Source organism: Mirounga angustirostris, unplaced genomic scaffold (genome assembly GCF_029215605.1).
Source record: "Mirounga angustirostris isolate CCGP_5_RB_7025 unplaced genomic scaffold, mMirAng1.0.hap1 SCAF_1, whole genome shotgun sequence".
In the NCBI taxonomy this organism is placed as follows: Eukaryota; Metazoa; Chordata; class Mammalia; order Carnivora; family Phocidae; genus Mirounga; species Mirounga angustirostris.
This window is the reverse complement of record NW_026991709.1, coordinates 63,516,890-63,530,066: the sequence shown is the minus strand read 5'-3', so window position 1 is coordinate 63,530,066 and position 13,177 is coordinate 63,516,890. Positions and strand designations below refer to the sequence as shown.

The 13,177-nt window shown below is 41.0% G+C and overlaps 1 protein-coding gene across 3 annotated transcripts in view; it reads left to right on the top strand.

The window, feature by feature from the left end:
* IGSF11 (immunoglobulin superfamily member 11) overlaps positions 1 to 12,566 on the top strand; it is a 206,243-nt gene extending 193,677 nt beyond the window's left edge. For 2 of the 3 annotated variants that reach the window (XM_064593545.1, XM_064593537.1), the window contains 3 exons: positions 7,691 to 7,813; positions 8,615 to 8,765; positions 10,197 to 12,566. In XM_064593545.1, coding sequence (XP_064449615.1) covers positions 7,691 to 7,813; positions 8,615 to 8,765; positions 10,197 to 10,641 — 719 coding nt within the window. In that variant the 3' untranslated portion in view covers positions 10,642 to 12,566. The remainder of the gene's footprint in view (positions 1 to 7,690; positions 7,814 to 8,614; positions 8,766 to 10,196) is intronic. The other variant, XM_064593552.1, reaches the window with a different exon arrangement.
* Positions 12,567 to 13,177: the final 611 nt, after the last annotated feature.

Here is a 13,177-nt window from a genome sequence, read left to right as displayed (position 1 = left end):
TATGAGAGAGATGTGTTTAAAAGTCACACAGTAGGATTGTGGATTTGTCACTTTGTCCTTGCAGTTATTGCCAATTTTTTTTTTACGTACCCTCAGTATTTGTCATTATCTGCTTACAGAGTGTTGTATCGCCCTGATTTTCTATGCTTAATATGCATTTTTGCCTTATTTTAATTGTTATTAAAATTCCTACAGTAGGTTTCTTTGGTTAATCTTTGCTGGTATGTTTCTATTTTATGGTTCATTTACTTTCAGGTTTCCATGTTTTAAGTTTTAGGTGTATTGCTTGTAAGCAGCATGTGTTTGGATTTAATTTGGTTTTCAATCTACAATCTGAGAGCCTCGTTCTTTAATTGATTGGATCCATTTATGTGAATTGTGATAATGGATATAGTTTGATTAATTTCTAATATTTTATGTTTTTTATCTACCAAGCTTTTTCTTTTGCCCTTTCTCCATACTGTCTACTGATTATTTCAGTGTTTTTTTTTTTTTTTTTAATCATGCCTTTTTCCTTCATTGTTCCTAAGGAATCATCCGTTGTCCTCATCCTTTCATACTTTAATACAGTGAAGAGAGGTGATTAACTCTCCTGCTTGCTGCTTGCTTGAGAACTCTGAAGAACTTAGTGTGGAGAACTTAGATGGAGCAGGAGAGTGTCTCAGACATTACTGTAGTCCAACACTGTCAGGTTACCAAGTTTGTCCAGGGTCTACATAGAAAGCACTCCCATTCTTTTGCCACATTTGAAGCCTCAGGAATCTTGATTCTCCTTGAATTGCCACTGCTGATTCCCTTCCCAGTGAGTGTTTCCATAATTCTTTCATGGGGAGTAAAATAGTTCTCACGCACTTCAGCTGCTGAATAAATAGGTACTTATTTCCTCCTTATCAAGATGTTATTCTGACTGAAGGCAAACTTTTCCTCTGTTTTTGCCCTCTGACATAAAGAAGCAGGCCCCGTGCAATGTTCAGTCCTCCCTCTTTAAAAATTAAATGCCAGTAATTGTCACAGCTATATTGGTTTGTTTATACAGTTGTCCATTCTTTGAGTGTATGTGTGCCTGGGTATGCATATGTACACACAGACACAACCCTTATTCTGTGTAACTACTTAAGGGTAGGGTGTTTGGGAAAGTAGAGAAATAGAAACATAAAGTCATATCTTTATTCTAGAGTTCACGGTTTAATGGGGGAGACAGAGATAGACAGATAATTTTAGTACTATTGAATATCAGATGCTATAAAAGTGTTTACTGTTAACTTTTTTCTCCCCCGAAGAGTCTAGGAAGAACTTTATAGGGAAAGAGTTTCCTGAACAGAAATGCATCTTAAAGGATGAGTAGAAGTTTTACCAGGTAAAAGGGGATATTATTAGTAGAGGGAGTCATGCATACAAAATCTTACAAATGTAAAAGTTTGATGCTTTTAAGTGAGAAAAATATATGAAGCTGACATAAAGATTCACGAGGGTTTGGTGAGGGAGGAGGTTGGAGAGTTCAGATCCAGATTGTGAAAGGCATTGTAAAGCATTCAGGGGGGTTGGACGTTGTCTTTCAGACTGTGGGTGTTCCCAGGCATTTATAAAGCAAGAAAAGATATCCAGATCTGCATTTTAGAAACAGCTGCTGCAGTCAGGGTGTGAGATTGATAGCCTGGTCATAGATGTGAGACTTTGATAATAGCTCCTTCATGAAAGGAAGAGGACTGGAACTAAGGCCCTTGTGATGGGGATGGAGAAGGGACGGGGAGATGTGGGGGGTAGGATTCAGGAGAGACTGAAGACAAAAAATCAACAAGACATGGGACTCGGAGAAGAGTCGGAGTTAACTCAGATTTCTGTCTTAGGCCCATTGAATGAATAACAACTGTATTAACTCAGAGAAGGAATACTTAGAGATTTGCTTAAGGAAGGTAGTGAGTGAGTTAGTGGTCCTCTGGGGGCCAAGATAATGATAAAAGGTAACATTTCTTGAGCACTAAGTACTATTCTTTGAGAATTAAAGCTTAACAGTCAACATAGAGATATATTGATTCAAAAGAATCCGCTGATGTCAAACTAAAAGCAAGAACACTCAGAGTCAACATTTCTGGGAACCTGGACAGAAGTGAGTAGGAGAGAAGCAGTCACGATCTGATCTAATCGGTCTTGCTTGTAGCTGTTGCCATGTTGTAAGTGTGTAGTTGTGCCCCAGTCTGTTGCTAATGGTGAGTCAGTCTTGCAAGTAAATACTAATAAGTTTATATACATAGTATATTTTATACACATGCCATGTGAGTGGTATTTGGGAAATAACAAGTTTTAAAAGCAAAAGAAGTCCTTAGCTTGGTAATTTTGATGTGTGATTCTATGTAATGTTAATACTGGGGGTTCCAAATATTATATTACTCACATATTGCCCAGTAATGTTCATCATTGTTTTCCAGTGTTTGAATATTTGCTGTGGACTTTAGTTCTTTGTAAATACTTCAATAGCAGAAATGCAAAGAGAAGAAGTTGGGAATGTTGGTTTGGAAATACACTGACATGAAATCAGAAATGAATTTAAAATCTGAATTGGCAATAGTGGTATCTGTTTCAATGGCGAAGCGAAAGCAGAGCAAACAGACAAAATATTTTCATCATTAAATAAAAAAGAAGAGCTAATAGGAAGCAGCATGTATCCTCATGTGTGCCTCAAAGATACTTTGGATAGTCTCTTAATGGGGACAGATTCTTTCCCTGTCCTTTCTTCATCTACATCTTAATTCAACAAATATCAACACAAAAATGAAATAAAATTTTCTATGTCTGGAATATTTGGCATGAAAAAAGATCAAGATTATTGGATAGTACACTTAATGCTACATAGTGTTTTAAAATTTTCTTTTAGAATGACAGTTTAAATATTAAGTATTTGTGATATCTTTGAAATTTTAAATAGACTTTAATTTGGCATTTATTTTGTGATATTGTTCCCTTTTTTACTATTTTTAAATTATTAAATGTATCAGGTTGAGATCATTTTTACATAGTATTGAAGTATATACTTTTGTACTAATAATTGGTTCAAATAACAATAAATCATGTATTCATTATTATTTTTTTCTTACAGGATATTTCTGGAACTTTTTTTTTTTTAAGATTTTATTTATTTTTTGACAGAGAGACAGCATAGAAGGAACACAAGCAGGGGGAGTGGGAGAGGAAGCAGCAGGCTCCCTTGCTGAGCAGGGAGTCGGATGCGGGGCTCGATCCCTGGACCCTGGGACCATGACCTGAGCCGAAGGCAGACGCTTAACCAACTGAGCCACCCAGGCATCCCACTTCTGGAACTTTTATATAAGAAATGATTGACTGTTTATTATTATGGCCACTCATTACTCCAAAGTACATAAGTCATATAAAAGTATAGAATAATTCATGATTTAGGAATTCCTGTCTCTCAACCTCAGATCCTGAGTATTAATATCTGTTGGGGATTTGGAGACATCCAACATTTTCCCAATTTCTTGACTGATTTTCCATATGATTCAGAAATATATGTAAGTTTCCCAAGTGTCGCCGGCATTCCCATACCGAAGCTTTATCAGGCACCATACTCTGCCTGTTGTGCGTATTACCTCATTTCCCCCTCACAGTGACCCACAATATGGAGGCTAGGTCGGTAGCTCTGCGTCACACGTGAGGAAACCAACTGGTAGGTGGTAGGGCGGATCCCAGCCCAGGCTGTTTGAGCCTAGAACACATGCTCTCCGTCAGCGCACCATCCCCGAGGCAGTCAGAAATATGGTTCTGGCCTAAGGAAAAAGAATGGACGTGGAAATGGACACTTATATTTATTCCACTGTAATTCTGAAGGGCATCCTAGGCCAACTGCATAGTTCTTGTGAACTGACCGTGGGCTGTGATGTCATGTGTGCTTTCCAAACTGTGGTTCCACAGTTTCTATCCTTAAAAGAAAGAAGATTGTAAGAACATTTGTTTTCTAACTTCAGTTCAACAAATTACTTCTGCACCAGAGCAGACGCAGTGAAGTGACAGATTGAGTTGAAGAATTAGTCCTTTTCACTTGAGGAAGAGCCCTGTGCTTGTGGCTGGAAGCAGCCTGGTGCTCGCTCAGGAGGGGCTCCTGTCCGCTCTGCCTTGACTACACAAACAGCCCTGTCCTGCTTCTGGCTGATCCTCTCTTATCAATGTGCCTCCTTCCCTGGTTACATTCTGAGTTAGCTCTAGCATGCTATGTCAGCCTCAGTTAGGAAGAATTTGTTCCATCAATCTGCATGTGCTGTGTTGATAGAGATAAAAGGAAGAACAGTGACTTCACCTTTGAAAAATAACCCTTTAAAAGCAAGAATCTTTAAAGTTTACCTCTTTCTACATGTCAGAATGCTGCTTTGTTCAGCTGTTAAAAGTTTCCCGAATTATCTCTGTGAAAAGGTCAACAACATTACTGGTTTGGTGTGAGCTGATCAAATTCCTAGAATTTCAGGGCTTAGGAAAACAGCACCACAGTGTTTGGAATTGTAGAGCTAGTTGCCCAGAGATTATGGTTTTCTTGCCTGGTTACATCTGGTAATGTATTGAAGATGGAGTTGGGCAGACGGCTTAGTTTAACACTCGCTGCAGTGTAACACTGCATGGTTAGGAAACATCCTGCCGATGCACCCTGTGGAATACTGTGGTTTAAAACGCCTTACTAGAAAACCAAGTGTATGTATGGGGCCTATAAGCTTTGGACACGGAGAGACCTGATTTTATAGATTTCTGTACTGTGTAATCTTGAACAAATTGTGTGGCTTCTCTGAGCTTTTTCATCTTTGAAAAGTAGGGAATATAAAACAGGATTTTTTTTTTTAACTTTTTATTTGAATTCCAGTATAGTTAACATACAGTGTTATATTAGTTTCAGGTGTACAATATAGTGATTCAACAATTCCATTCATCACCTAGGGCTCATCAGGTTAAGTATGCTCTTTAATCCCCTTCACCTATTTCACCCATCCCCCACCCACTTCCCCTCTGGTAACCCTCAGTTTGCTCTCTATATAAAACCTAGGATTTTGACAAGTAGATAATACAGATGTAAAACTCTTACTACAGTACATATGATACACAGTAGACCCTAAAGAGAAGGTAACTCCTGTATTGAGCACCTTCCTGTGTGCCACGTATCTTCTAAGGATGATGATGCAGTGATGAACAATACAAACCCAGCCCTCCCCCCCTTTTTTTAGAGAAAGAGCAGGGGAGAGGCAGAGGGAGAGAGAGAATCTCAAGCAGACTCCCCACTGAGCACAGAGCCCGATGAGGGGCTCAATCCCACCACCCTGAGATCACGACCTGAGCCGAAATCAAGTGTCGAAGGCTCTTGTCTTTAATGAGACAAGTAGGCAAGAAATGACACCAAATGGGGTTAAGTGCCAGCACTAGAGAACACATGGTGCTGAAGGGGGCATTTGATGAAGGCCTGGGAAAGCAAGTCAAAAACACAGGAGGAGAAAACAATTTCCTCCCAGACTGGCCCAACTATTGAGTGAATTCACTGAAAGGCTCTCACACATTGGTAGCCCTCAGAGTTGTTTGTTAAGGAAAAGGAAATAATACACAAGTGCAAAGTAACCACCAAATATATTGACTTGGTGTGTCCAGTACAATTCAAATATCCAAATTCTTCGAGCGTCATGTTCTGAATAAATAAGATACCCATCTAATGTGGATTTGACCCTTTAAATGTTCCCATTAGGGGCACCTGGGTGGCTCAGTTGGTTAAGCCTCTGCCTTCAGCTCAGGTCGTGATCCCGGGGTCCTGGGATTGAGTCCCAAGTCGGGCTCCCTGCTCCGTGGGAAGCCTGCTTCTCCCTCTGCCTCTCTCTCTCTGTCTCTCATGAATAAATAAATAAAATCTTTAAAAAGAGGGGCGCCTGGGTGGCTCAGTCGTTAAGCGTCTGCCTTTGGCTCAGGTCATGATCCAGGGTGCTGGGATAGAGTTCTGCATCGGGCTTCCTGCTCGGCGGGGAGCCTGCTTCTCCCTCTCCTACTACTGCTCCCCCTGCTTGTGCTCTCTCACTTTCTCTGTCAAATAAATAAAATATTAAAAAAATAAATAAAAAGAAAAAAATGTTCCTATTAAGAACCAGAAACAAAAGCAAGAAAACGATGTTCTTGGCTTGTTTATTTAAGTTAATTCCAGAAAGGTGCTCAATACATAATTATTTCTTAAATGACTTAACCAATAAATGCCTTCAGTGCTGTGGTTAGGTCTGCTTTTGCTGACCCATCTTCTCTGCTTCAGCCTTTGCTCTAGATAGAAATGAAGATTGCCAGCAGAAACAAGATAATGTTAGTTTCATGTAAAAATAGCCCTGGGTAGGGGGAGCTCCAGGTGTTGCCCTAGGAGCACATGGACATGGTGCCAGAAACGTGCCATCAGGACGCTTTCCACTTCTAAATTTGCAGCTATTTTGAGTGGTTGAGATGACTGGATGTGTTATGTTCTGCCTGAGGGAGGCAGGGAAGCCTAGAGCTTAGATGTAAGACAGCCCACTGTCTAATTCCCATTTTGTGTGACTAGCTGTGTAACCTTATCAGTCTCCTTACCTGTTCAGTGGGATGAGTAATAATACCTCATAGTGTCGTTGTAAAGATTAAGATAATACTATAAAAGCTTAACCAATGCTTGGCACATAGTAATAGCAACTATTAATCTTAGTTTTTTATTATTACTATAATTTGCATTTTATTTACAAGAAATAAATAATCTATGCTAATGTTGATGAATTAATAAAGTATGAACTACTGAAACATTTCTGAGTAATATCAATGTGGTGGTCTTGAAAATGCACTGCTCATCCCCTCCTGTGGGGAACACAGTTGACAGCCCCAACTGCTTCCTCCAGAATCTACCACTGCTTTGCACCCAGACCAGGTTTCACCAGGGCTGCTCCCAACCAGTGACTGGGCACAGTGAGCCTGTGAATGCAGTCCTATTCCTGCAAGGTGTGGGACTCCTCTAACAGGTGATTTTAGCGCAGGGCCTCCCCCGCAGCCTGATGGAGACTTCCCTAACATGATGCTGCAATCTGAGATGCTCCCTGTCTGGCCCTCCTTCCTTGCATCTCCCCTTCACAGGGTCCAGACCTGCATTGCAGTCAGAGGCTCTCCCACCCTCCCCAGCTTCCTCTCCCATTTCCTGAACTAGAATTTCTTCCACCAAACCTTTGGCTTATCTTGGTGTCTGCTTCATGGAAGATCTGGGCTTATAGTTAAAATCGTTGTTGGAAGTAACAATCGACACCCTTGAGCACAGAGTGGATGTTTTCTCCATCAAGTATAAAGTGAACATGACTGTAATGAGTTTAGCTTCATCTTTAGGTTGTTGCATTTTCTTGGAATTGAAATTTGGTGTTACTGATCGTAGATTCTCTAGGACAGGCCTTAGCCACTGTTACCTCAGGAAGGGCTACCCACAATTAGGACCTCAGACTAATCGTCAGATTAAGTTGTAAGATTGCACTTACTTAGGAAAGTCCTCCATGTCTTCGGGTCTTTCATGCGATGTGATTTTAGTCTTTTCATAAACCAAGAGAATCTCTTCGGCAAAGGCTATGGATGACTCTTCAGTGTTTATCTTTGTAGTTTCCTGCTGATTTCTTTGGTTTTCCAAATTTTTTCCCCCTACCTGCTCACTTGATTATGATTTTTGTGACAGACCAGGTCCAGGGGACAGTCACCATCCGGAACATCAGTGCTCTGTCTTCAGGCCTGTACCAATGCGTGGCTTCGAATGCCATCGGAACCAGCACCTGTCTGTTGGACCTCCAGGTTATTTCACGTAAGTATATAAAATTCTGGAACACTAAGATCTTTGTTAAACCAGGGAATGAAGAGTTTCTCTTAATTGTTTTTAGGTTGTTTGAAGATAAAATAGAAATTCTCTTGGTTTTATTAATTATTGAAATGTTCTATAAATGTATTAGTATACTTTTCAGCCTCAGCAATATGACATCTTTATGGCAGAATGTCTTTCTCCTCAGGGTCGTTAGAATCAAGTCAGCTGCTTGTCTTCAAGTGATTGCATAGTACTATTGACATTATAAAAACTTGTAATGATCTCATGGCCGCGGCAAGACCTTCTTTTATTTTCTCCTTATCCCTTTAGAGCTGCTTAATTGTTAGGTGGCTGGGTCATAAGTAAGCAGTGCAGAAATTTTCTCTTTATTTGAGAATTCTGGGTTATTTGGATTCCACTTAAAAAAGTAGTGACCTGGGTGGGCTGAGGTGAGCATTATCCCACTGATTGCCAGGGTTCCTCTGGGCAGATCAGACAGGTGAGCATCTCTGGCCTGTTCTGCTCTAAGTGTGGCTCTACTGAGTGGTGAGTCCTACACTGTTCGCTCATTCAGCAAGTGTCTGTGAGCCTACTGTGTGTTAGTCCCAGCCACCGAGGATGCGGACACTTAACCCGGGTTTACTTTTATAAGGACGCAACACTTTAGGCAATTCGTGCATTTTAAGACGATTCAGTGGTAAACTTACATTATTTATGAAGTTGCGTGAGTGTATGCTGCTATTTCTCTTTCTCTCGCTCTCTCTCTTTTTTGTTCTTTAAATCTACCTTAAATATATTTTGCAGCCCAGCCCAGGAGCATTGGACTAATAGCTGGAGCCATTGGCACTGGTGCAGTTATTATCATTTTTTGCATTGCACTAATTTTAGGGGCATTCTTTTACTGGAGAAGCAAACATAAAGAGGAAGAAGAAGAAGAAATTCCTAATGAAATAAGGTGTGTGTGTCAGACGATTTGTCCTACATGGCCAGTGTCTGTATTTCTATTAATTTTGGCAGCTAAGGTTTCTTTGCTAATCCAATGGCTGTGATGGCCAAGATAGTTCAAGTGGCCACGTCATATTTTCTCGTATATTATATCGCTTTTCCTCATGATACTGCTCAGCTTTATTTACTGGATCATGAAAGGGGAAGAGGGTCCAATATGTGCCCAACTAGGAGGACACATGTGAAGAATTCCTTCACCTCCCATAGTTCCAAGATGGGTGGGGTTAAGGTGGCTGCCACGGAAGAGAAGTTAGTTTAGGAAATGTGTTTGACATTGGCATTTGTAACAGAAGCTAGAAGGAACACCCCAAGAGCATTCCCGTACCTGTGTGCACAGCTCGGCCAAAGCAGTATGGCTTGCTGTGAGAGACAGTTCAGTCCGAACATCTTCAGAAAACAATGTGAGAATCATCTTTAAAGAAAGTGACTCTTGGCATATTGTGGGGGTAGGGGAGTTCAAGCTCTGTCTCACATGGCACCACATCATATCCTTGTCGAAAACGCTTTAATGACTCCAGTCTACTTAGCATGATCCACACAGCCCTTCAGGATCTGACCTTCCCCTGCTTCCCTGCTCCTCTCTCACTGCTTCCATGGTCACTGGTGTTCCAGTCTGTTCAGTAGCTGCTCATGCCTCAGGGTCTTTGCTCAAGCCTCCACCCTCTTTCAGCACCAAACATCCACCTCTTTGCTAAATTACTTGATCTGATTCAAGACCTTCTCACAGAAGTTGACTCTCGTCCCTGTCCAACCTTTCAGACTTGGAGATGTTCTTGCTTTGATTGGCACTCATGTTTGGCCATAGGCTTCTGGGGTATAGGAGCTGTGTCTTTTTTTTTTTTTTTTTTTTTTTACATGAAACACCTAGTAGAATGCCTGGTACTCAATAAATGTTGAATGAATTAGTTAACATCTTAAGTTAAATTAGTGACTTATCGTAGCCTCTTGTAATTCTTTACACAACAAGCTTAGTGTCTTTCTTCAAGGTCTGTTTTCCTATTTAGAGCAAAAAAAAATATATATATATATGGATAGATAGATACCCATACATATATACATACACACACATATATATTCACACACATTTTTTTTCCAGTTATATTGGAAAGTATAGTCTGAGAGATTTGACATTACTTTTTCTACCCTTGGCTATTGAGAAGCGGAGGGAACGTTTTTCTTGAGCATTGTCTCAAAGGGAATGAGTGTCAGAGCCGAGGCCACCAGGGCTGATGTATTTGCTTTCATGATAGTCTGGTCTGTCCTGAGGGTTTGTATCTCACAGACATACTGGCCTTAGCAGAAGACGAAAGAGTCCTGGGCAGGAGGGTAGGGTGACATTCAAGTAAATTCTGATGACAACTTTATTTTTATTCCTTTTCAGAGAGGATGATCTTCCACCTAAATGTTCTTCTTCTGCCAAAGCATTTCACACCGAGATATCCTCTTCAGAGAACAACACATTGACCTCTTCCAATACCTACAACAGTCGATACTGGAGCAACAATCCAAAAGTTCCCAGGAACACGGAGTCCTTCAACCACTTCAGTGACTTGCGCCAGTCTTTCTCTGTCCACTCAGGCAATGCCAACATCCCATCCATCTATGCTAATGGGACCCACGTGGTCCCAGCTCCGCATAAGACTCTAGTAGTGACAGCCAACAGAGGGTCATCCCCGCAGGTGGTGTCCAGGAGCAATGGCTCAGTCAGCAGGAAGCCTCGGCCTCAGCACACACACTCGTACACTGTCAGCCAAGCAACACTCGAGCGAATTGGTGCTGTCCCTGTCATGGTACCAGCCCAGAGTCGGGCTGGGTCCCTGGTATAGTACCTGGGCGGATAGAGTATTCAGAACAGGGTCAGTGGAGTGCCCCATGCCGGGGGGGGGGGGGGGGGGGGGGGGCGGGAGGGGTTGGTGAGCAAGTGCTGGGAAAGAAACACTTTCCTTATAAGGGTACTAGTAAAAAGCACAAAGGAAAAGGCAATGCTGTTACCTGGCCAGTGAAATTTGTGACATGAACTGGAATTCTTCATCTTGAAGACTCGTTTCCCCACCACAGATGTCCCAGCATTCTGTTCAAAAAACTGGATCTCAAAGATGTGCCAAGCCAAGAAAAAAGATATAAGAGCAGAGTAGCACTTAAAACCCAAACTACAGTCCAGATGGGCTTATTCTTTAATTCATGCCTAACTTAATAATTTTTCGAGAGACTAAAGTGCCAGGTGAAGTTTAAATAATGAAATTATTTAAAAATATAGTTGTCTTTATAAAAAATAATGAGCAACCCTGGGATCATCACGGTTCCCTCTTTTATCTAGAGGGCTTAATGGCATGAATGGTTCATATTGGTCCCAACAGGGCTGGCTCTTGTATCCTAGAATCAAAACTTTTTTACACAAACAAAATTCAGTAAGAAATGGAGGAAAACAAAAGAAACTTCTCTGAGAAGCCCCTTCCTATTTATTTATTTATGTCTTCCTAAACCATGAATTTCATATTTGGAATATTGCTATATTGACAGATTCTTGCCTGTCTGCGTTTTTCTAGGGTCTGTTCTGGGTCCATGACAATTACTGTTCATTATTTCCTGGAAAAATATTTTTTAAAAGAAAACTATTGTTTTTTTTTAAAAAAAAAATACATGAGAGGCATAGGGCTAGGAAAGAAAAGACTATTATTAACAGCACGTTCAGTGATTGTGTTTGTGGGGCCCTGCGGGAGGCCCATCGCGCGAGAGAAGGAGCTGGGTTGAATGGGCCACGTAGGACCAGGAAGGCAGGTGTGAGGGACTGGAGCCTTCCTGGCAGCCTCGGAGCAGGGCTGGCCGGGGCTCCCTGGCTATCACACTAGGTTACCCTTAATGAAGGCAGCACCTGATGCCTTTTGTCCTGAGGGAGATAACTTTCTTCTTGTTTGACAAGTGGAGGTTAGTAGGTTGTTACAGGGAGGGCAGGAGTGGTTCTGTTGTTGTTTCCAAAATAATTCTTTTTGCAAAAGAGATAAGATTAAGACAAAAGGGATGCCTTCAGGTATGCTCCTGGGAGGGTCTGCCCTATGTTTGTCACAGCTCAGGGTTGCAGTTCTGCCCAGATGCATTTTACACCACTGTAAAGAGACTCCTTCTGTGATTAATTACCTGGCTTGGCTGGCCTTGGAGTTTAGCAGATAATTTACAAACTCCCCACTCGTGTCTTGTGCTGTGTGGATCTGGGCATACTTGTATTGGGGACTGTCTCGCCTTAATCACACTTTAAGCAGCACAGAAATGATTTCGTCCCAGAACCGTTCTCTGAATTACTTACAAGGCCGACCTCGTGGTTCGATAAGAGCATCATTTCTTTCCCGGGGTGTCTCTCACTCCCTCTTCACACCATGCCTTCTGCCCTCTTTTCTTGCAAAAATAGTCGTCACAGGGAGCGGCTTCCTGATTCTCAGACCCGTTTTAATAAATGGAAACCAGCAGCTGCTGTGTGCGCTGTTTTCCGGGAAGGCTAAGCTCAGAACCTAACCATTGCAGCCATTTCGATATTGATGAGATGCTGAATTTACGTTAGCGTTACTTATTTTTTCCATGTGATGGTTCTTGACTTTGTAAAAATTTAAATAAATGAATGTCTATACTTTTTATAAAGAAGAGTGAAAATACCATGACAGAAAAGATACTATCAGATGTTGTTTAGAAAGCATTTATCTTGCACTTCTTTATTCTTTCTAATTATCTAAAATTCAATAAAAGTTTATTCATATAAAAACACGTTGTCATTAATTATCATATATTAATGGATTTATGAGTTTATATTTTATGTTCTTTTTAATGTTACAAGAATTTTCCATTCTGTTAAAAAGTATACATAATAATTTTAATGAGCAAATAGTACTCTAGAAATTACTTTACCTTACTCTTCTTGTTAGAAATTTGGGTCCAGTTCTCATGTGTATGACTGAGATGTAATGACCTTTTCATACATGAGCGATTTTCCTCTTTCCTAGTCTGAAGTTCATGAGACCAGGTCCATGACTGCTTTTTTTCACTCTGAATCCCTCACCTAGCACAGTGCCTACTATAGGTATTGAGTAGGTGAATGACTGATGATTTCTAAACTGAAGTTGCCAAGTTCCAGTGCAGAAAGTTATGATCATGATTGCAGCTCTCTTCCTTTAACTTTTTTTTTTTTTTAGAAAGAGCGCACGTGAGTGGGGAGGGGCAGAGGAAGAGGGAGAGAGAGAATCCTGACCCAGGGCTCAGTCCCACAACCCTGAGATCATGACCTGAGCTGAAATCAAGAGTCAGATGCTTAACTGACTGAACCACCCAGGCGCCCTTGTTTTAACTTTTTATTTTGAGATCATTTATATATTTACA